The sequence below is a fragment of the Lagenorhynchus albirostris genome, chromosome 5, assembly GCF_949774975.1.
Source record: "Lagenorhynchus albirostris chromosome 5, mLagAlb1.1, whole genome shotgun sequence".
Taxonomy (NCBI): domain Eukaryota; kingdom Metazoa; phylum Chordata; class Mammalia; order Artiodactyla; family Delphinidae; genus Lagenorhynchus; species Lagenorhynchus albirostris.
In genome coordinates, this window is record NC_083099.1 from 138,752,910 (window position 1) to 138,775,415 (window position 22,506).

The window sequence follows — 22,506 nt, forward strand, 5'->3', positions numbered from 1 at the left end:
TTTTTTTTTTCACATTTGAAATGCATTTTTTTTTTTTTTTTGGTACGCAGGCCTCTCACTGTCATGGCCTCTCCCGCTGCGGAGCACAGGCTCCGGAGGTGCAGGCTCAGCGGCCACGGCTCACAGGCCCAGCTGCTCTGCGGCATGCGGGATCTTCCCAGACCAGGGCACGAACCCGTGTACCCTGCATCGGCAGGCGGACTCTCAGCCACTGCGCCACCAGGGAAGCCCTGAAATGCATATTTTTTAAAAAAAACTTTTATTGGAGTATAGTTAATTTACAATGTTGGGTTAGTTTTGGGTGTACAGCAAAGTGATTCAGTTACACATATGCATATATCCATTCTGTTTTAGATTCTTTTCCCATGAAGGTCATTACAGAATATTGAGTAGAGCTCCCTGTGTTATACAGTAGGTCCTTATTAATTACCTACTTTATATATAGTAGTGTGTATATGTGAACTAATTCAGACAGAGAAAAGACAAATATCATATGATATCGCTTATACGTGGAATCTAAAAAAAATGGTACAAATGAACTTAGTTTCAAAACAGAAATAGAGTCACAGATGTAGACAACAAACTTATGGTTTCCAAAGGCAAGAGAGGGGGAGAGGGATAAATTAGAAGGGGGAGTATTCTTGAGCTTTACTTCCAGAGAGTCTGCTTTCCTGCTACCAGAGTCATCTTCCACAAAGACAAGTCCATGCTGGCCACGTGCAACCCAAGCCCTTCCTCGGCCCATAGAGCCTTCCGACAAATCCACACTCCCTAGACTGTCCTCGGCCATCTGGCCCTGGGCCTCCTCAATTCATTCATTTAAAAAAATTATTAAAGTATTGTTGATTTACAATGTTGTGTAAGTTTCAGGTGTACAGCAAAGTGATTCAGGTATGCATTTTATACACACACACACACACACACACACACACACACACACACACGTTCTTTTTCAGATTGTTCTCCCTTATAGGTTATTACAGAATATTGAGTACAGTTCCCTGTGCTATACAGTAGGTCCTGGTTGTTTATCTATTTTATATATAGCAGCGTGTATATGTTAATCTCAAACTCCTAATTCATCCCTCCCCTCCCTTTCCCCTTTGGTAACCGTAAGTTTGTTTTCTATGTCTGTGGGTCTATTTCTGTTTTGCATTATAAATAAGTTCCTTTGTACCATTTTTTTAAAAAAGATTCCACATATAAGCAACATCATATGCTATCTGTCTTTCTCTGACTTACTTCACTCAGTATGAGAATCTCCAGGTCCATCCGTATTGCTGCAAATGACATTATTTCATTCTTTCTTATGGCTGAGTAACATTCCATCGTACATATGTACCCCATCTTCTTTATCCATTCATCTGTGTGATAAACACTTACAGAGCAAGTGTACGCCACGTACTGTCCCAGGTGCCAGGGACCCAGCAGTGTCCCTGTTCTCGTGGTGCCTGCCTTTGGGTGGGTGAAGTCTCTCTCCCCAGCCCCACATACTCTGCCCTGGAAGACCACGGTCCACATCCCATCCAACCCTTTTGTGGATGAGCAAGCGAATGTTTACTCCCATGCAGTCTTCAGCTCATGACAGTTTATTAGAATGGCACTATCTTCCCAAATGTGCTTTTTAGCTTATTAGGTGACTTCATGTTAAGAACTTGATGATGAAGCTAGACTACAGAGGCTTTCTTTGGCAGCTCTACCCTGACAGTCCAAAGAGTTCAGTTCCACGAGAGGGTCCTAAGGATGCTGGCCAGGGCACGCATCCCAAGTCTGCCTTAAACCTGAATAGGAATCAATCCCCCCTCAGGTGGTTTTCTTCCTAAGAATCCTAAAAGCACATACTTAGTCCTAATCGACCGAACCAACTCCTAATCAAGTTTCATGCCATGAATGGAGGTAGTCACCACAAAAGGTATTTTTAGGACCCCAGACAAGGAGGGGATTGTCTGGAAAGCACTGGGGTAATTTGTAGGTCTGGTTTATTTCTGAATCAGAGGCAGTGGAAAAGCTGCTTCAGAGCCCATGGCCTGAGCAGCGGGTGGAGCTGGGCAGTGATTCACGGAGCACTCTGGGCTCCAACTGAAACTGGAGATGTTTATCTTCACAGCTGTGTGTTATTTTTACCCTTACTAAATATTCTCTCTTACACCTGGAATTTCAGCCTCCTCCCACCAGGCCTGTTCCCTTCTCCCTTCTCCCTTCTCCTAAGCAGTTGAAGATGAAATTAATTTAAAAAGTCACCACCAACAGTTAGTTCTTTGTCTCCAAAAGGGATTTGAAGTTTCCCTGAGAAAGTTTCATGGTTTAACAGCCGAAAATGGTATCAGCAAGATCACGGCACATTTAGATCTTGAAAACTGAGGAGGAAATGCATCCTTTGGGGATTCACCATTTAGAATAAAGTATTCTGTAGAATGAGATGTCTACAAATAGTTACCTGACAAAGATGTGGCACCTTTTCTATCTTGTGTGCGTGTGTGTATGCTTTTCTCAAAACACTTTCATTTTTCAGATAGCCCGATAGCCATTATGGTGCTTTCAGGGTTTTATTTTCCTAAAAGGCTATGTAAATTCTGGTTAACCAAGATGATTTTCCTTTCAGGATAGAAAATGCCAAGCAGTGCCCTTGTCCCAATGTCAATATCCACAGTGACCCGATGGGATTCACTTACATCATAAGGAAGAGCACAGCTCTTAGGCTGTTCTCCAAAATGGTGTCCATCCATTTGACACCCCAAGAAATGGCAAAGATGCTCATGAGTGCTACTAAGGAAGGGGGATGAGAAAAAGTCTGCTCCAGACAGAGAGGGAGCCCCAGAGAACTTGACTCTCTCACTAAATCTTCCCCAAGTGAGGCCCTTTCAATCCATGTCTCAGCCCTGCAGCCCAATGAACTGATGTCTGTAAAGACTCAAGGCCCCTTACAAGTAGGACAAACCATTACCACCCGACCTCACTAGCACAGTTGGGAAAACCGCTAGTTTTCCAGTCTCCAACACTGAGCCGCCCACAGCTTGGAAGGTTTGGAAGGTGGCCAAGCTTAACTAGGAAACATCTTTTATGCCAGTCGGATTCAGAACCTTAAGGCAGAAAGGAACAAATGTGATTATAGCTGCAAATTTCACTGTCCTAAAAGAAGACATAAAGTCTTCTAGAAAATGTAAGAAGATAATACATGAAGTCAAATCTCAATGCATCAAAGTAGAAAGGCATGAGGGAGACCAGTCCCAGGGAGCCGCTTTCAAATGTCAAATATTGAGTGTTCCACGTAAAATGAGAAAACGGATGTTAAAAGACCTTCCGCCAAGATGTTGCTCTGTACGCAGGAACTGGGCAAAGCACCTCTCCCAACACAATGACACACAGGGAACTGGAATAGTCGCTATCCTAAAACTGAGAATTTTTTATTTTTAATTTCAGCCCAATGAGTATTTACTGAGAGCCACCACTGACTGGGCTCAGACTGTAGGTCTCCCATCACGCGAATTATTTGTTAAATGTGGTTCTGTTTGGAATCACCTCATGAAGGGAATGTAAAGATGAGTGCAGTTTAATTGATCTCTTATAATAAGTAAAATGAGAAGAAAGTAAATTTTTTTAACTGTGTAATATATACAAGAAATCAAAATATGGTTGGTGTTTGGATTTAATGCCTCTCAGAAGACAAAAAATCGGACATATTGCTCATCTATCACCTGGAGAAACTCCACCATCCCTGCTAACACAGAGGTGATGCCTGGCTAAAGGAAGCAGCCCTGAGGGAGGAAGAGGAGCACTGGCCTGGGGTCACACGGCCCATGGCAGGCGGACTTAAGTTATGGAGACTCAATGGTCTCCATGCGTAAAATGGGTATAATCTTAATGCCAAATCATAGATTTAATGAGGAAATTGGATGATATGTTGTATCCTAAAATCTATTAATAAATCACAGTGTGTTATAGAAATATTAGTATCACTCCTCTGGGAGTCTTTCCTGCCTGGGGAAACTGAGTCATACTCTCATCCCTGCTATGGCCAGGCCCAGAGCATCCCCCTGAACTTGTACTTGTCATGCGACCTCACGGAATCTTTTTCACCTTTGATGGACCGTAAGCTTCTCTTAACTCATCTTCATAGCAAACACTGTCTGTGATGAAGAGTAAACACCAAATAAATGGTTTAGTGCAGAGTTCACCACTTCGAGACGACAGACCTCTGGGGCCAGATGATTCTTTCTGGGGGCAGATGCTCTCCTGTGTGTTGCAGGCCGCTGAGCAGCACCTCTAGCCTCAACTCATTAGATGCCAGGAACGCCTCACAGGTGTGACAGTCAAAACTGTCTTCAGGGCTTCCCTGGTGGCGCGGTGGTTGAGAGTCCGCCTGCCGATGCAGGGGACACGGGTTCGTGACCCGGTCCGGAAAGATCCCACATGCCGCGGAGCGGCTGGGCCCGTGAGCCATGGCGGCTGAGCCTGCGCGTCCGGAACCTGTGCTCCACACGGGAGAGGCCACAACAGTGAGAGGCCCGCAAACCGCAAAAAAAAAACAACTGTCTGCAGACACTGCCAAATGGCTCCCTGGGGGCGCAGCCACGGCGTCTGCGAACCACTGGTTTAATGAGTAAGATCCCCTGAACTCAGGCAAGGAGTCCAGAGCTCGTCCTATTTTGCCTGGTGCCTATTAGAGGTAAGTGCAAGCCCCCTGCGTCTGGGCTGATACTTAGAGGGGCCTAGGCTCGATTCTCAGGAGGATTCCAGTTGTGGTTTGTCCACTCCTCATTTGGGGTACACCCCCCAAACCTGGGGCTCAGCCTCACTTCCCTCTTCCTCACTCCATACCCATCAGCAAAACACAACAGTTCTACCCTCAAAATATGTCCAGAATGCAATCACTTTTCCCACCCCTGCATCGCAACCACCCTCACGCAGGCCTCACCATCTCTTACCCTAACTCCTGAAGGGCCTCCTAGCGGTCTTGGCTTCAACACAGGAGCCAGGGAGATCCTGCTGAATCTGAGTGACATCACGTCCCTCCTTCGCTTACAGCCCCCAGGGGTCTCCTAGCTCGCTCAGAGTGAAGATCAAAGCCCCTCACTGGCCCCACGATCACTCAACCTCACCTCCTATCACTCTTCCCCTTGGTCACTGAACATTAGCCACGACTGTCCTCCAACACTTCAGGCTGACCTCAGGGTCTCTGCACTCACCACTCCCTTTGCCTGGAATATTCTCCTACTGGGTAACCATGGGACCTTCTCCCTCACTGACTTTGGGGCTTTACTCAAATGTCATATTCTCAGAGGTGATCTTTTCAGGCTGCCCTTTCTAGAACTGCCACCCCCTGCCCTGCTTTAGTTTTCTCTTTTCTTTAGCACTTACCACAGTCTAACCTGTTAGCCTTTAATTAGCTATCTGGTTCACTGGCTGTCTTTCCCGTTAGAAAGTGAACTTAGAGAGGCAATATTTTTGTGTATGTTTTACGACTGTATGTCAAGTACCTAAAACAGTGACTGCACATAATAGGTGCTCAGTACATACTTGTTGGATGAATGAATGACTCCGTGCGTAACCAGGACGTCTGACACCAAGATGGACCAATCAGGTAGCCCCCTTTTCTGTCATCTTCATCACACTCCAGACCGCATGCTTTTTAAATATTACGTCAAAAGCATCCTGTCATCTGATCCTAGGCTGGAGTTCTTCACAGCACACAGTGAATCTCCTTCCCAGACAACAGAGAAAGGCGAGGCCCAATCTCTCACCTCACAGGCTCAGCCAGACAAAAGCCACTGCAGTGAGAGGCGAGCAGGGTGGCCGTCCACCTAGGCAGACAGACTTCCTGGGAGCGAACCCTCCTCTGCACTTTGTTCTCCCAGATTATCCACTCTATAGGCCACCTTTACCCAGTTCCGGGGATTCTCATTTTTTTCTCTCCCTGGATGCTGCCACGGGACTGTGTTTCTCAGACCGGTGAGTGTCAGAGTCCCGGGGCAGGGGAGGGGGAGCTTGTTAAAGCAGGAGTGCTGGGTCCCACCCCCAGAGCTTTGGACTCAGCAGGTCTGGGCAGGGCCTGAGCATCTGCATCTCTAACAAGCTCCCAGATGTTGCTGATGCAGCGGATCTTAGGGCCCTACTTTGAAAATCAGCGCACCAGGGGACCGCTCACCCAACAGACCTCAACAATAGATGAATGGCTCCAGGTGGCTTGGGTACTGGGCTAAGAGCAGGACTCACAGTGTGGCACACAGAGTCATTCAATTCCAGCTGCAGTGAGCCTCCAGGGGGGCAGCACGGAATTGCCACGACTTCCTGGTGGGCTACCAGGAGTTTTTACTGCCTGTGGAAGGATGAAGGATGCCCAATTCCACCCACCTGAGAGTTGACTGAATCTCTGAGACAGGGATGCTGAGAGAGAGTAAAGGCTTGCACACCATACTGCCTGCTTGTGATGGAAGACAATTTTCTTGTGGACCGCATGTGAGTATGAGTGTGTGTGTGCGTGTGTGTGTTTCTTGGTCTATCTTGCCAGTCTACAGTGGCTTGGGCCTTAGGAACCTCACATAGAATTAAGGCCAACAGCAGGGGGCTCGCTGGAGGCCAGGCAGTTCTGAAGCCCCAGCAGGGCCCTCTGTGAACAGCTGTTCCAGCTGGGCTGCACTGACACGTCTCCATTGTGTGAACACTTGGGGGTTTCTTGTGTGTGAGGCTGGAGTGAAGAAAGGGGAAAGGCAGGGTGTCAGGGACCACCGAAGCTGAGAAATGATGTCTTGTGTCTACACAATGTGCAATTGGATTAGTGTCTGCAAGAATCATGTCCTCTGATACGGCAGCCGCCAAACCAAACCCACAATTACATCCCTGTTGGCTCACAAGGCAGGGTTCCTTTCTCTCCTGTTTTCCTTTCATTATTTTTTATAGAGCTCTGTTATAATGGCAGTAGATCTCATTTCACCACTCATATTTCATTTCAGGAGCTTGTGTGCGCATTGGGGCTAAGGTTTTGCGGAATTCCATCACTTGCTTGGGAAATTCAGTTCCTCCCTCCTCCAAGCCTTGGCCTTTTCCTCCGAGGGTAATGAGTCGATAGGGACAGACAGGACCATTCCCAGGGACCGTATCTTATGCGGAAGGAGCTAGGTCACGTTCTGGCAACGCCCAGGCTGTACAGGGGGCTCTCCCCCCCCCCCGGGGGGGTGTTTGCAAAAGAGCACCAAGGGGCCACAAAGGTAACAGCCTGCCCGTTCCAGCCAAAGTCCGATTTTTGACTTACGTAAACTCCCCCTGAACGTGACTTCAAGAGGCAAGTGTACTGTATGGAAGCCCACCACACAAAAGCTCAGAGCAAGAACAATGAGACGGAGCTACTGGGCTGGGGGCCAGGAGATGTGCTTCCTTTCCTGCTGCAGTCCCTAACTCCCAGCACCCCTGGCCTGGGGCTTCCAGGTGGTGGGTGAGGAAGCCAGCATCTCCGGAAAGATGCAGGGAGGCGGCACATTTACGAGCTGCATCCTGGTCACTGGTGCTCGACCACGCTCACCTCTGCCGTGTCTCTGCCGTGAGCCCCTCCAGGGAGGATCCCTGTCTCCATGATCTGGGCCTCTGCCCCCTGACACTTTGGGCAGAGCTGGTACAGCCAGGTGCCCATTCAAGGTCTCTAGAATGAAAGCAGAGTCCATGCAGGTCCACGTTCCCTTTTATGGAACTGGAGCTGACACGTGTGAAGACCACGCCGCAAGCTGGCAAAGTCTGCGGATCTGATCCTGGGCAGCCCTGTCTGCCGGCCTCTTCCAATCCTCGAGATGAAATGGGCCTTAGGTCCGCTGATGAATTTTGAGTTTTTCCCTCCTCCACGCCCCTTCGGGCAGCCCGTTATGCTCTGAAGAGCAGACTGGGCCTCACCACCCACTTGCAATATTCCACAAGGTCACAGCCTGAAGGCCGGTCCTGGTGACCATCAACCTGATGTGCGACAGCCCCCAACACTTCCCATCCAGCCGGGCTGCAGGGACAGGGAACTGGCTACCCCAGGAAATGCTGATTTGCAAATCTGAAAGGAACGGCCCCACTAACCACTGACCAGCCAAGGGGCCAGAAGCACCAGGCGTGGTCGGTGTCCTGTGTCCACCTGGCAAGGCCATTGCACTCAGCGACTTAATCCAATGCCAATCGAGGTGTTGGTCTGAAGGTATTTCACAGATGCGGTTAACATCTACCAACCATTGATTTTAAATAAAGGTGATTATCCTTGATAAGGTGGGTGGGCCTCATCTCATCAATTGAAGGTCTAAAGAACAAAACCTGAGCTTCCCCTAAGGAAGAAGGAATTCTGCCTCAAGACTGTTGCATCTGAAATAGAGACACAGATGTAGAGAACAAACGTATGGACACCAAGGGGGGAGAGCGGCGGCGGGGAGGGTGGGACGAATTGGGAGACTGGGATTGACGTGTATACACTAATATGTATAAAATAATCACTAATAAGAACCTGCTGTACAAAAAAATAAACTAAATTTGAAAAAACAAAAAAAGACTGTTGCACCTACTCCTCCTTGAGATTGCAGCCTGCTGGTACACCCTACAGATCTCAGACTTGACAGCTTCCACAACTGTGTGAGCCAGTTCCTTACAGCAAACCTCTTCATTGTGCATTCCACTGGTTTTGTTTCTCTGGAGAACCCTGACGAACACACCAGACCAGCCCCACTGGGCTGGATCCAGCACGCGGAGCTCGGAAAAGACAGGCAAAAGACTCTTCTACAAAGAGGATCAATATATGTCTGCCTCCTGTTTCCCCAGAACGTTCCACGGTGAGGGGAAGGAGGGCACTTGGTGACCAGCTGACATCTGCATCATAGCTCAGTTCCACAAGCTGTGCTCCTCCCCCATGCTCCTCCCCCCTCTGCTCCTTCCCCCGTGTTCCTCCCCCCACACTCCTCCCCCCTCTGCTCCTCCCCCCCACGCCCCTAACCCCCGTGCCCCTCATCTCCGTGCTCCTCCCCCCTCTGCTCCTCCCCTCCGTCCTCCTCCCCCGTGCTCCTCCCCCTCTGCTCCTCCTCCCACAGTGCTCCCCCGACGCTCCTCCCCCCGTGCTCCTCCCCCCTCTGCTCCTCCCCCCTCTGCTCCTCCCCCCACGCCCCTCACCCCCGTTCCCCTCATCCCCTCTGCTCCTCCCCCCGTGCTCCTCCCCCCTCTGCTCCTCCCCTCGTCCTCCTCCCCCCCCCGGGCTCCTCCCCCATGTCCTCCTCCCCCCAGTGCCCCTCCTCCCCATGCCCCTCACCCCTTGCTCCACACCAGGCTTGCCATTTCCCATCAAGTTACCAGGCAAATGCAGGCAGTCGTGCCCACCTCCCGGGCAGCGGCTGCTGGGCCAGCACCACCGGACATCCAGGAGGAGGACAAGGACCACGACAAGGCTGACTTCCCTCGGTAGCCACCACCGAAACACATCCCAGTTTGCTCTCAAAGCTGGAACTGCCTTTAACCATCCTCTGAGGGGAGAATTCTGAGCATCTTAGGATTCCATGAGGGCCTGAGAGTGGAAGCTACTGACGCTTCCATTGTCCCCTTGCAAGAAAATGGTCCAGTTTCTCCAAAAATGATTTCCTTTCCCAGGAAAGAGACCCTCGCCTGAGTCCGCAGCTTCGCAGCTGCCTGACAGACGAACGGCCAAGAAGCTTTCCAAGGTCAGCCGGCCGAGGAACGCGGGAGAAGCTTTCCGGGGGCCCGTGTCTTTCTTGGGGACTTGAAGCCCCTAGGCCAGGCTCAGGGTCACCTCAAGTCCCCCCACCCATCCCGAATCCCTGTGATGACCATCTTGGGCTGGGAAGGAGGCCCCAGGGCTTGGCCAGGAGGGCAGGTGGACATCAGCTCTTGAAGGGAAGCACAGGCCGGCATTGAAGGAACCGGTATTCACACTTCTCTCTTATTTATTTATTCGTTTATTTGTTTGTTTGCTTACTTATTTATCCATTCATCTATTTAAATTCAGCGAGAAGGAGAGGAAGTTTCATTTCTGCAACATTGTTCTCACCTCCTCATTCAGTCTCCTTTCTGAGGCTTGCTAAATCCAGACTGGCATTCCTGGAGCTGGCCCTAGGCCAGACTCCACAAATAAGGGCCAGGGCACGGCTCGCTCTGCCAGCTGCCAGCTGGAGACCATCTCAGTGCCCTCTGCCCGAAGCGTTCTTTCCCCCTCTCTCTAATTATTTATCTTCCACTCTCTCCATCTCCATCTCTATCTCTCTCATCATCTCTCCCTTGCACACACAATCTCCCTCTCTCTCTCACACACATGCACACACACATACGCACACACACACATGCGCGCGCGCACACACACGGGCTGATGTATCTCCCATAGGTAGAAACTAGCCTTGGAAGAAGAACGCTTTAGAAATGCATCTTGCTCTTAATGCTCCCACCGTGACTGCCCCGGCATGCGTGGGATCACGTGACTCCACCAAAAAATAGAATCCATCAGTGTTTACAGGGTTGGCTCCACAACTACCCTTTTATACAAACACCGCTACCTTCTTCAGAACAGGATTAACCTGCATGCCTCCAAGTCTCAGAAACAGATACAGCAAATGGTCAGTGGGACCATTCTATCAGATGGATAGGATTTACCTGTAACATATTTACATATAACGAGGAACTGGCCGGGACTCTGGCATCCTGGACCCTATGCTTGCCTTTTCTACCACGGTCCTTTCAGAAGTCTAGGAATTAGCCCCTTGATGAGGCCTAAGATGGGTCTGCCTTGGCTTGAATTCCCTTTAAAGGACCAGTGCTGTAGCAAATAGGCAACATCAGAATTAGCGTTCCCACTTTCAAGAAGAAACTTGACGCACAGAAGCGAACTGACTTCTCAGGGCCCAGGGAAGTTCTGGCCCCTCCCATCTCCCTGTTTGGCACGTCCAGCCTCATGGTTGACATTCCCTCTGAGGGCTGTGACTTGGCACCTTCACGGACACCACACTAGAAGTTGATGCAATGGTTTCCAGCACTTATAAAACATGACACTTATAAAAAACATATTTCGCATTAAAATATATACGTAGCAAAAAGGGCCTGTTATAGCCGCAACAGAGTGGGGAAAATGCACTGGCTGTGGAGTCAAACACCCTTGATTGGAATCCAAATTCTGAGTTGCTTTAAGTGCTGATCTGGGTTAGCCAGAAAATGCCTGAGTCTCAGTTTCCTCATCCATCGAATGGGGATAAGCATTCCTCACAGGGCTGCCTGGAGGACTGATAGGCCATCGGATGTAAAAGGGCTTTATACATAGTAAAGCACTAAAAATTGTGAGCTGCTCTTGTGACTCTGGGCAGATCATACAACTTTAAATGAAATTATTCTTTCTTTGTCTTCAGATTTGATACGATTCTTTCTGAATATATATGGGGTATTATATCATAATTGAAATCAACCTGACTCTTCAAAACTACATCCAATGAAATGCTTTTGTGGGCTTCCCTGGTGGCACACTGGTTAAGAATCCACCTGCCAATGCCGGGGACACGGGTTCAAGCCCTGGCCCGGGAAGATCCCACATGCCATGGAGCAACTAAGCCCGTACGCCACAACTACTGAGCCTGTGCTCTAAAGACCATGAGCCACAACTACTGAGCCCATGTGCCACAACTACTGAAGCCCACGTGCCTAGAGCCTGTGCTCCGCAGCAAGAGAAGCCACCGCAATGAGAAGCCCCTGCTCGCTGCAACTAGAGAAAAGCCCGCACGCAGCAACGAAGACCCAACGCAGACAAAAATAAACAAACAGATAAATTTAGAAAAAGAAAAAGAAATGCTTTTGAGTGTCAGGGATAATACATTCGGTAATTCACTAATACATTCTAGGTGACCGCAGCATTATCGTGACAAACTCAGGAGAGTTAATACTTATGGGTGACACTGGTGCTTGGTTTTAAGTGTAAGTAAAGATGAGAAGAAAAAGCAAGCATCCAAAGAAGGTGACAGAGGAGAGAAGGTTGGGGGGCGGGGGGCTGGAGGACACAGAAAGTAGGTCCGTTAGCAATGTCATAGGGCTTGGACATATGCTACACTGCCTGGCCACTAGCTGACACTCTCCCTCCATGAAAACAGAAGACAGCTTTACTTTCCAGGCAATAAAAACCTCAGAGACAAATTCTGCCATATGTGGGCAAGGCCCCCTCCCACAAAGCCCTCACGTCTGGGAAGTGGAATTGAACATCTCATCTTCAAAGCGAGTTCTCGGTAAATGTACTACTGGTTTTACAACCTTTATCCTCCACGCAAACCACTGGAGAACACATTTTCTCATCATTGCCCAGTGTTACTGTTCAATGCCCTGAGTTTCTGAAACCATCTCGGGGGAAGCGTGATCAATTTCCACTTTGCCTTTCCAAGGGGTGGGAAAACCAGAGGTCTGGGAGAGCAAGAGCCGGCGGTCTCCTTACCTTGAGCCATTCACCTGGTTAGGGTTACATTCCATCTTGATGGTGACCCTGGCTGGGGGTTGAGACAGCCAGTCCTGCTGAGGGACACGCGGGCTCATCTTGGATGTCTGTCCATAGTCGCTGGAGGAGGACGCGGTCATGTCCGTCTTGGCCAGGTGCGGCGTGCCGTATGCGCACTCAAACAATGACTGGTCCTCGCTCACGACAGATAACGCTTCCTGGACACCCAAAGAAACACACAGTCAGGATGTTCCAAGGGACAGTCATGCTTCAAAAAGTTGCTAACTGTATGGTCATTTCTAACTGGGACCCCCTTTTTAGGTAGTTTTTACGGTATCCATTTCCACCTTTCAGCAGCAAAAGGGAGCTGGCTTTCTTTCCCCTAGAGACGGTAAGAGTTGGCACTGGCCGACCTAGAAAAACTTTTGTGCAGGTCTCCAAACATCCCAGCCTTGACCACAGCCGTGCAGATAATACCCACTTTAATCTCAACTCAAGGAAGTGGAATTTCAAAGGTCTTAGAAGACATCCAATTGCATGTGTCATTATTTGACAAATGCAATCTATAATTCAAGCAGACAGGGTACAGAATGGTCGTGAAGATTAAAAAAGACATGTGACGGCTAACACCTAAGCATCTGGCAAAACTGCCACATTCCCAGGAGATTTTGAAGAAGAGCTACTTAGAAGAGTGAGGGGGAAATGGGGCACCAAAGGACACAGAGACAAAGATATGAATTTTTCCACTTCTAAGTTATTAGCTGAAATAGTTTCAAGTGGCGCTTCCATGACGGTGAACATCTGGATGATAAATGAACCAAAAAAAAAAAAAAAAGCTGTGATTAGCCAGAGGTCTCCAAATACCAAGATGTTTAAAATACCTAGATCGCTGACTAGCTCTTTTTTTTTCCCCCTTACTTTCTATTCCTATCTTTGCTCATTTTGCACGATTGGGTGAGAAGAAATAGAAATGTGTCATTGTTAGAGCATTCTTCTGTGGTTTTAAGTCAAACAAGTGGTTAGCCTATGGCTAGGCGGACGTTCGACAGCCAAATCAGCAAAGGCAAATTCGATTGGGAAATTTCAGCTACTTGAATGACGTATTGTGCAGCAACGACACAGAAGAACTACGAGACCATCCAATTTTGCTTTCTATAACCAAAACAGAAATCCATGTGGTAGTTCATGTTTATTTCAGTCCTTGGGCACCCTCGGTACTGCTATGCAGCTGGTGAGAAGCAAATGCTGTCTGGGTCACACATGTTTTTTAAATGGAAACTTTGGAGCCAGTGGGGACTTGCGGAGACCTTCTTGTCCAAACTCCTCATCCCCCAAATGGGAAGATCGGAGACCCAGGAAGGTCGAGACCTCACCTTGAGGTGAGCTGCCCAAGATAAAGCAGGGATTTGGTGAGCACACTGGTGAGTGTTTTATCTTCAGTTCCCTCCTATCCCCACAGCCTAGGACACCCTTCTTATATTCCTTGGTTTCCGATAATTGTCTACATTAGCACTCCTTTCTTATTCTTTGAATTGATACTTAAATAAGTAACGATTTTCCCCCCACCCCCGTTAATAATAGAGACCTACGAAGCAGCCTTTCTAAGACAGAAGCCCCCCCCCTTACGCAGAAGTGTCCGAATCTTTAGGGAACACATGCAATTTCACAAAGCACCCCCCAATCCAGTGTGTCCTCCCCCACTCCATCCCCCATCTACCCAGGGACCCGAGTACCTGAACTTCACTGCCAGGCACACTGTGCTGTGAACCAGTGAGCAGGGAGAATCAAAAGGAACAAACTCAATGCTCTGGCTCTCAGAGTGGAGGCCAGGTGTCTGTGCATGGATAACCACCCCCCGCCACCACCCACCGCCACGGTATCTCTAAAATCTCTTAGAATCGCAGCCCTGTGACAGTCTGGGAAAGAGTAAGCTGGGGGTTTAAACAATAACTCAAAATGTAGAAAAGGATGGGTTGTGCCAGCCAGAGAACCAGAATCAGGCACAAGGAAGAAAAGAAAAAAAGTAAGGCACCTTGAACCGCCAGCAAAAGCAAACGCATCAACAAACAGATGGCAACAATCCGAGAAATGGGCACGGTAGATTCGGCGGGGGAGCCTGAGTCACGTGGCTCTCTCTTCCGGTCACAAACGGAGTGAGGGGATGTAAGGAATCTAAACTCACAGACATGGGTTTAAAAGTCAAATCGGCACCACGGACTTCGTGCAGTCCTGCTAATTAATAAAGGCAAAATTACAGCTTCTTCAATAAATTGTGCAAGACAGGGTCTCCTTTCCCATCGCGGCGCTGGATGGAATGGTTTTACGCACTCAGAGCAAAAAACAAGGCTGAAGGCTGCCTCCATTCTCCCGCCGGGTCCTGCAGACTCCACCAAGCCTCGGAGGGGAACACCATGCTATGTAATGTCAGCGTTGGCTCACCGGTGAAGAGAAACATGAATAAATGTGCGATGTGTATCAGAAATTGGCAGAAACAGGTTAGATATAAGGAGCAGGCTAACCTTTAAATCACAAATGAGAAGAAAATGGCTTTCACAACAAAAAGAGTAACAATGTTAAAATATGAGTATCTCCCCAAGATAAAGTAGGATATTCTCACAAACACAACCAATGACCAAATAAATGTAGCCTAAGATTTAAAAACTGGACCAAAATACTAGAACTGAAACCAGGCTTCAGTGTGTGCTTGGAGGGGGAGGAACCCATTCTCACATCTGGCAAAGCATTTTTCCACCACATGGTTTTCTAAAGAAAGAAATCAAAGTTAATTGGGATCGATTTAGGAAAAAAAAAACTACAAAAGCTAGAGATAAGCGGGGGGGGGGGGGGGACACACATCTTTTCTTCGTATCTTAAAATTTTCCTCCAAGTTAGTACTGAATAAAAATGAGAAAGGCCATATACTTCAGAATATCAAAAGCTGCTTTTGTTCGCTAGAGGAGAAGCAGTCTAAAAATGAGGACGCTTCAGGATAAACGTTTCATTTCCAAAGGGGTGAAACACAGTCCATATTCTGGAAAGACAGCGCATGCCCCAAAGTGATGCTAATTAAACCAAGGCAGGCAAGCACCTAGGGTTAAGTACAAGTCAGGAAAAGGAAACAAATGAATAAATGGAATCTCTCTCTCTCTCTCACACACACACACACACACACACACACACACACACACACGTGCGTGCTAACTTAGCACATCTGAACAATGGAGGAGTCAAAAGAAGCTGAAGGGTGGTCTTCAGAGACCTGCTTTAAAGATGACCACGAAAATTAACTGCTGTTCTTTAGAAGCAAACAAATGCTATGTACCAACAGCATGCCTTTGTTCACCCACTTGACTTTGTATATTACATGTAGGTTTCATCATCCCTTTGGTTGCAGTATGAATGACAGAGGCTGAGGCATAGGATTCTCCCGCCCCAGCAGCACTGGGACTTCAAAGCAGGGAAAGGATCTAGCCTAGTAGGATTAAAACCAGAATGGATCACTACACACAGGCTGGTAACCAGGAACACATGAGTCCCTCAACTGTAGTTCTGCAAGTGACTCTTCCTGGCTTCGACGGATGCTGTCCCTGCTTCCCTGCCGTCTGGCTTCCCTCCTTGCCTGTGGTCATCTCACCTACCTACCTGCCTACCTGCCAAAGCTGTCAGCAGATGCCTTAGGTAACATGTATGGCTTATTCCCTCAGCACCTTCGGCCAGACGCGGGGACTTGCAAACTGCTTTGGCTGCTTTATGACAGAGAATTAAAAAAAAAAGTCCAAACCTGGCAGAAATGTGGTATAATTAATTAATATGCCCACCTCTGTGTTACTATAAAAAGACATGAACTTTAGATTGGTTGTGTGCGTGTGTGCGGGGTGTTCTTTTCTGTAGCCCCAGGAAAGCTGGGATATTTTGATGTGCCCAGTGGCAGGCTACCAATGCCATTTTTCATGAACTTATGAGAAATGCATAAATTCTAAGCGAACTGCCCTCAAACAAAAGGGACCGTCGTGTTAGTATACAATGTTTATTATTTCATTTGAATACTGAATGTGCACCAATGACATGTGAGGACCACTTCTTCAGATTCTGGTCATCACAGTTGACTGACAGTTCTAGAAAGTGAAGAGAACTCAACTAGATTATATTTCATACATGAGACTAAAATACGATTCTATTTTTAAGTAACTAGATTTGGGTACAACAAAGGTTCCAAAATGCTTAGATTTTTAGAAAAATTAAAAGTCGAATGCACTTTTAAGCATGCTGACATTTCCAGCAAATGATTTCAGACAGCCTAAAACAAATGAATTTTTTTCTGTAACAGACGAATAGTTTGAGAGGCTCCTACGTTTCCAGCAAAAGAATTATAAAATAAGGGTCTGGGCTCAATTTTGCTCTTAACTTTTGATCCCCACGGTTCATAAAAACACTGAAATGTCAATCCAGGGAACCCAACATACTTAAATTTTCATGAAAATCTGGGCGTGGTAAAATGTTGAAACTAAGAAAGTCTTAAGGAATGATCGGCTCTCTTTCACAGCTGGAGCCAGTGAAGCATACCCAGGGAAATGATCCTTACGTCGTTTTCAAAAATCCAGAGGATGGCCAGAACTAGGCGTCCAGGGAACAGGATTCCCAAATTCACCCTCAGTTTCCTCAAGTCTTAGGTGCCTCAAATAGTTATGAAAAACAAATGGAAAAACTAAGTGGAACAAGCATGTTAAGATTATGGTCATGCTTTAGAAAAAAAAATTCTTATAGAAGTCTTTGGTATCACAATACACTTTAGGAAGCCAAGGTCATCTTACATCAATAGTCTGCCTTTCCCCCACACACATAACCGATCAGAATCTGGAACATCACATAACTGCTTACACTGCGATGAATAAGCCATCTTTTAGCCACGTTCTCTTGACTCATAAACAGCTGATCCATCACATAATAAACCAGGTTACCTTGGTAAGCACTTCGTATGCGGTATCCCTTTCAATCTTATTACACTGATTTTAAGATACACCTTTTTTCACATTTTACGAGCTCTGAAATCTGGATGCATCTCACCATCGATGGCATGTCATGGGTTATTGGCAGCATCTCTTCTCCTTTGACGGCCGGTAAAATAATGGTTCGTTTTATCATCAGTGACATCTTAATTTTATGAAATACAGTCCTGACAATAGTCTTATAAGGCCAGGTGTCATTCCTGCCCACAGGTGAGAAAGCAGGATTGGGAAGAAGGGTAATGTCAACATGAGGACAAGGTAGCAGCAGCGTTCGTGTCGGGGAGTGGAATCACTTCCTGAGGCTGTACACTCGCCACCCTGGGTGTGACCAGAGAAAGAACAGGTTGGGCTGATGGAGGTCAGATGCACAGGGCTTCACTGCCTTGAAACAGCTGTGGAAAGAGCAGAGCTGACAGCACAAATAAGAGACGGAACCACCTAGAAAGAGAGAGGCTGGTGGAGGGAAGAGGTGGGAGAAGGCTGAGGGGATAAATGCCCAGAATCCCAGGACTTTGATGGAATTAAAGGATCAGGAGAGTAAGTGGAAAACCTGTTGGAAACTAGGAGGGAAATTTCTAAGTACAACACGCTCTCTTATAAGGCTAAAAGCTATGTAGCAATAGGTCCCAGATACATTTAATTAGTCTTTCTTACTTAATAGTTTAAATCAACAAATCTGTTCTTTTCATTGGTTAATCAGATAATTCAGACCCAAATTGATGGCCGTGTATTGGGGTGTGTTCATTGCAGGTGGATGCCTGGCTTCTCAATCAATACTGCAAGGGAAGAATAGGGCAGGTAGGAACACCATTTATAAATTTTAGAGCCAGTGCACGTGGTGGCCTTAAATGGATGTCTGCAGACCTAATGATACTGGAAAACTATTAGGCTGTCTCAAGCCCAGTTGTTTATAGCTTCTCGGGCTTCCCTGGTGGCGCAGTGGTTGAGAGTCCGCCCGCCGATGCAGGGGACACGGGTTCGTGTCCCAGTCTGGGAAGATCCCACATGCCGTGGAGCGGCTGGGCCCGTGAGCCATGGCCGATGAGCCTGCGCGTCCGGAGCTTGTGCTCCGCAATAGGAGAGGCCCGCGTACCACAAAAACAAAAACAAAAACAATTGTTTATAGCTTCTCTTCAAGGTAGAGTGCATGCAATAGATGCTTCTGGAAAGTCTACTCCTAATCACATTCAGAGGAGAAAAAAGCAACACAAATACGTCTCTAGGAAGACCTCCACTCCATGGGCCCAACAAAAGGCCAATCCTTCCAGAATTTTATTCTCAACGTGTATATTTTTGCATTTGAATATTGCCAACATCTCATGGGATGAGAAACTTCCTCTGACCGGTATCTTTTAATTACAACACAAAAAAAGCCAAACATTGTGAGTTAAAAGATGCATTGTCAGGCTGAGTGGGAATCATTTTGCCCCGTCTTGATATTATTTTCTTTCCTTAATTCTTCAGCGGAGGAAACATTAAAATCATATATTAAATGCAGCATCTAGCTTTGTGCTCACGTTTTTCTCATTTAACACATTGCTATTTTAGTCCTTCAAAAATATAAAAATCTTGGATTAACCTCAAAGGAAAAATGCATGTAGGCAAATGAAGTCCATCTAAAGAGAGTGTTTCCCCAATGTGGTATCGCTTCAGTATCAAACACGTTTACAACTGCAGTACCAGCCCAGCACTAAGAGAATGAAACCCAGGACTGGTGCAGAGATACAGACATACAAATATATTCATATACATGCATACACATACATATTCACACGCACATATATGCATGCTCACACACATACACATATACATACATATACATACACATATGTCTATTTCCATATACATGCCTACACATACATGCATATATTCGTATTCACGCATGCGTGCATATTCATGTGAACATACACACATGCATAAACATAGACACATTCATACACATGCATATTCACACACATGCATATTCACACACAGTCATACACATATACACACATACATATTCAAATATACATATCTGTACATGCATATTCATATACACATACATATTCACACATATATGCATATTCATATACATGCACATATTTACATACACACATGCATATTCATATACAGACATTTACATACACACATAATACACATATATATATATATATATCTCCATCTATCTCTCCATCCTTACTATCTTTGCTCATTGAGCACTTTAGAGGACCTGTACACAGTCCTTATTGGTCAGCAGACCCCCTAGGGAAGATGGTGCCTAAATGATGTAGAAAACCAGGATTCTTCCCTTTTTGCCTTGATTTGTTTCTTTCTCAAACTCGAAGGTGCTTTTCCTCCCCTCAGCAAATCCCTTCAAGAAAAGACTGATCTGGAAACCAGTCTCCTTATGACCTTCAGACGAATTTCCCTGCTCTGAACTCACCGGATTTCTCCTTGGCTCTGAGCAGCGTAGCCAGTCCTGGGAATTCTCTTGCTCACATACTTCTCCCCCAACTGCTGCCTTTATGAAGATATGAGCATTTCCAGGGCAGGATCCTGTGTGTGTGTGTGTGTGTGTGTGTGTGTGTGTGTGTGTGTGTGTGTGTGTGTCCCTAGCATCCAAACAGCTTCTTAACATCACATTTTGTTGATGCTCCTATTAACCACAGAACTAAGTCATGAAATTATACGAAAGCCCCATCATAATGCTGTAGGTCCAAAAACTTTTTTCACATCAAAACAAAGGAAAATATACTTGTGAGATGAAGTGTGCAGCCAGTGACCAGGAGTTTGGAAGCTGATCGCCCTGGCACTATAGCCTCAGCCATATGATCTGGAGCACATTACTGCAGGGTTTTACCTGAAATCTACGTAGGCTCGAATTAGGGACTCTGCGTAGTTAGGCAACATATGAAATAAATAAGACTTACTAGAAAATGAACACTGGCAAAGCAAGGAGAGAAGCTTTCAATGGCTAAGCGCAAATCCTAGAACGCTTGCGGAGATTGGAGCATTGCAGAAAAATGTCAAGGAGAGAATAGTTAGGTTCCACATAAGGAGAACTAGATTTGAATGAACCTCAAAAAATTAGAAACCCAACAAACATAATTTTAAAACAACCCTTCTGTTTACTTTCTCAGTTCTATGCAGATGCTCTTTGAAACATTTGAAAGGAGGGTGAGATAGGAATATTTAGCCTGGCAATCAGAGGGTACAAGGTTTCAGGCATGCACGATGAGTTAAGTCTCTGGGTTCTACAGCACAGCATCCTGCTATAGTTAACAATTCTGAATCATATACTCACAAATTTGCTAAGAGAGTAGATCTTATGTTAAGTGTTCTTATCACAAAAAATATATAAAATAAAGAGGGAAGGAGGAAGCTTTCATAGACGATGGATACGTTTATGGCATTGATTGTGGTAATGGTTTCATGTGTAGATACTTATCTCCAAACTTATTAAGTTATAAACGTTAAATACTGTACAGCTTTTTAGTACGTCAATCAAGCCTCAGTAAAGTCATTTTTGAAAAAACAAAAGAAACAATGTGTAAGTGATGTTAATAGCCTCTTTGTTTTCCTACAAAGAAACACATTTTCCCCCCATAGGCTTCTTTCCTTCTTTAGAGATGAATAAAAAAAGTGTAAAAACATGTGTGGAAACATCCTGTTTGTGTGTTTTAAGTCGGAATGAGTGCAAAGAATGCAGCACTACCCCCTTCAGATCCTTCTGCACCCTCTTGGTTTTGTGGGGGGCAAATTCTACTCCTGGCTTTCCATACTTGTTTGTGTTTTTCTAATCACTGTCATCACGTGACACTCAGAAAATTTCATCAAAAGCCTTCATCTTATTTGTATCTCATTTGAAATAACTCATTTGAGATGAAAAGATGATTTGCTTTTCACTTTGATCACCAAATTCAGGATAAACAATGGAGATGCACCAAAATGTCGGAGACAGCACGGTAGAGCATGGTGCCCGCTGGATTGGGGCTCCAAAGACCTGTGGTGGAAGCTGCCCTTGGTCACTGGGTCACCCTGGGACTTCCACAACCCCACTCTGCTCCAAATTCAGTCCCACGTGAGCTGCTGAGGGCTTGTTACAGACGCAGAGTCTGCGTGTCTGCAGCCCTGCTGAATCAGAATCCACTTCATAACATGAACCTGGCACACTCGCATATTCAAGGTTAAGTCCTGCTGCCCGATCCTTGCTTGAGTCTCAATTTCTTCAGCTGTGAAGGTGATGTTGATAAGAGCTGCCCCAATCCCAACCAGGGCTCCCAATGGGCCAAGTGAGCTAGTGTATGTAAAAGGTCTTATAAGCCTTAATGTTGCATTTCAACTATTATCCCATCCTAGAAAGCTGATGTGACTGACCCAATTCTCCATGGGGTTCAAGACGGTGGCTTGGACTATCCGTTTCAAATCCTATTCTTCTAACAGGCCACATGCCAGGAAAAGTACATCGTCTCTTGTATGCCATTAGTCACTCGTTCTTTGTTAAGTACTAAATTTAAAAGTCAGGTATCTTTATCTAACATGGGGAGAAAGATGAGCTGGCATCTTTGCTTTTATTGTCGAGAGCATTTAGTCCAATGTGATTTAGCCTTTATGGTGCCCGGTCCAGTTTGTACATGGGTTTTTGGTTGTAATTCTACATTAGTTTGTTGGATGTCAATTCAATGTAAGTTTTGTGTGGGAAGGGATCTGGATTACCTGTTGAAAACTGTGGCCTCAACAGCTGGTACATACCCTGGCATGTTGTTGTTCTCTACAAAATGAGTGGAGGAATGGATGAATAGGTGAATGTATGAATATACCACGTTCTCATAACACAATTCCCATTCATTTCCCTAAAACTGCACACGGCACACAGCTGATGTTCCTCAAACTCCCCAAAAAAGTCTTCTCTTCCAGGATGTGGGATCCACGATGCTTTTCATCTTAACTTTCCCTAAAACCTCATGAGATTTTTAACAAACTTGGACAAGGAAGTGATTCTATAGCAGTCTTGCTAAGAGGCTCACGGAACTCTTTTACTCTTCTGATTTCTGCAGCTCACTCAGCCCAACCCAGGTTGGGCTGCAAGTGATTCAGGTTCCA

General features: G+C 46.4%; 1 protein-coding gene across 5 annotated transcripts in view; it reads right to left on the minus strand.

Moving 5' to 3' along the window:
* ERG (ETS transcription factor ERG) overlaps nucleotides 1–22,506 on the minus strand; it is a 284,518-nt gene that overhangs the window by 49,511 nt on the left and 212,501 nt on the right. For all 5 annotated transcript variants that reach the window (XM_060150935.1, XM_060150940.1, XM_060150938.1 and 2 more), the window contains one exon: nucleotides 12,419–12,636. In XM_060150935.1, coding sequence (XP_060006918.1) covers nucleotides 12,419–12,636 — 218 coding nt within the window. The remainder of the gene's footprint in view (nucleotides 1–12,418; nucleotides 12,637–22,506) is intronic.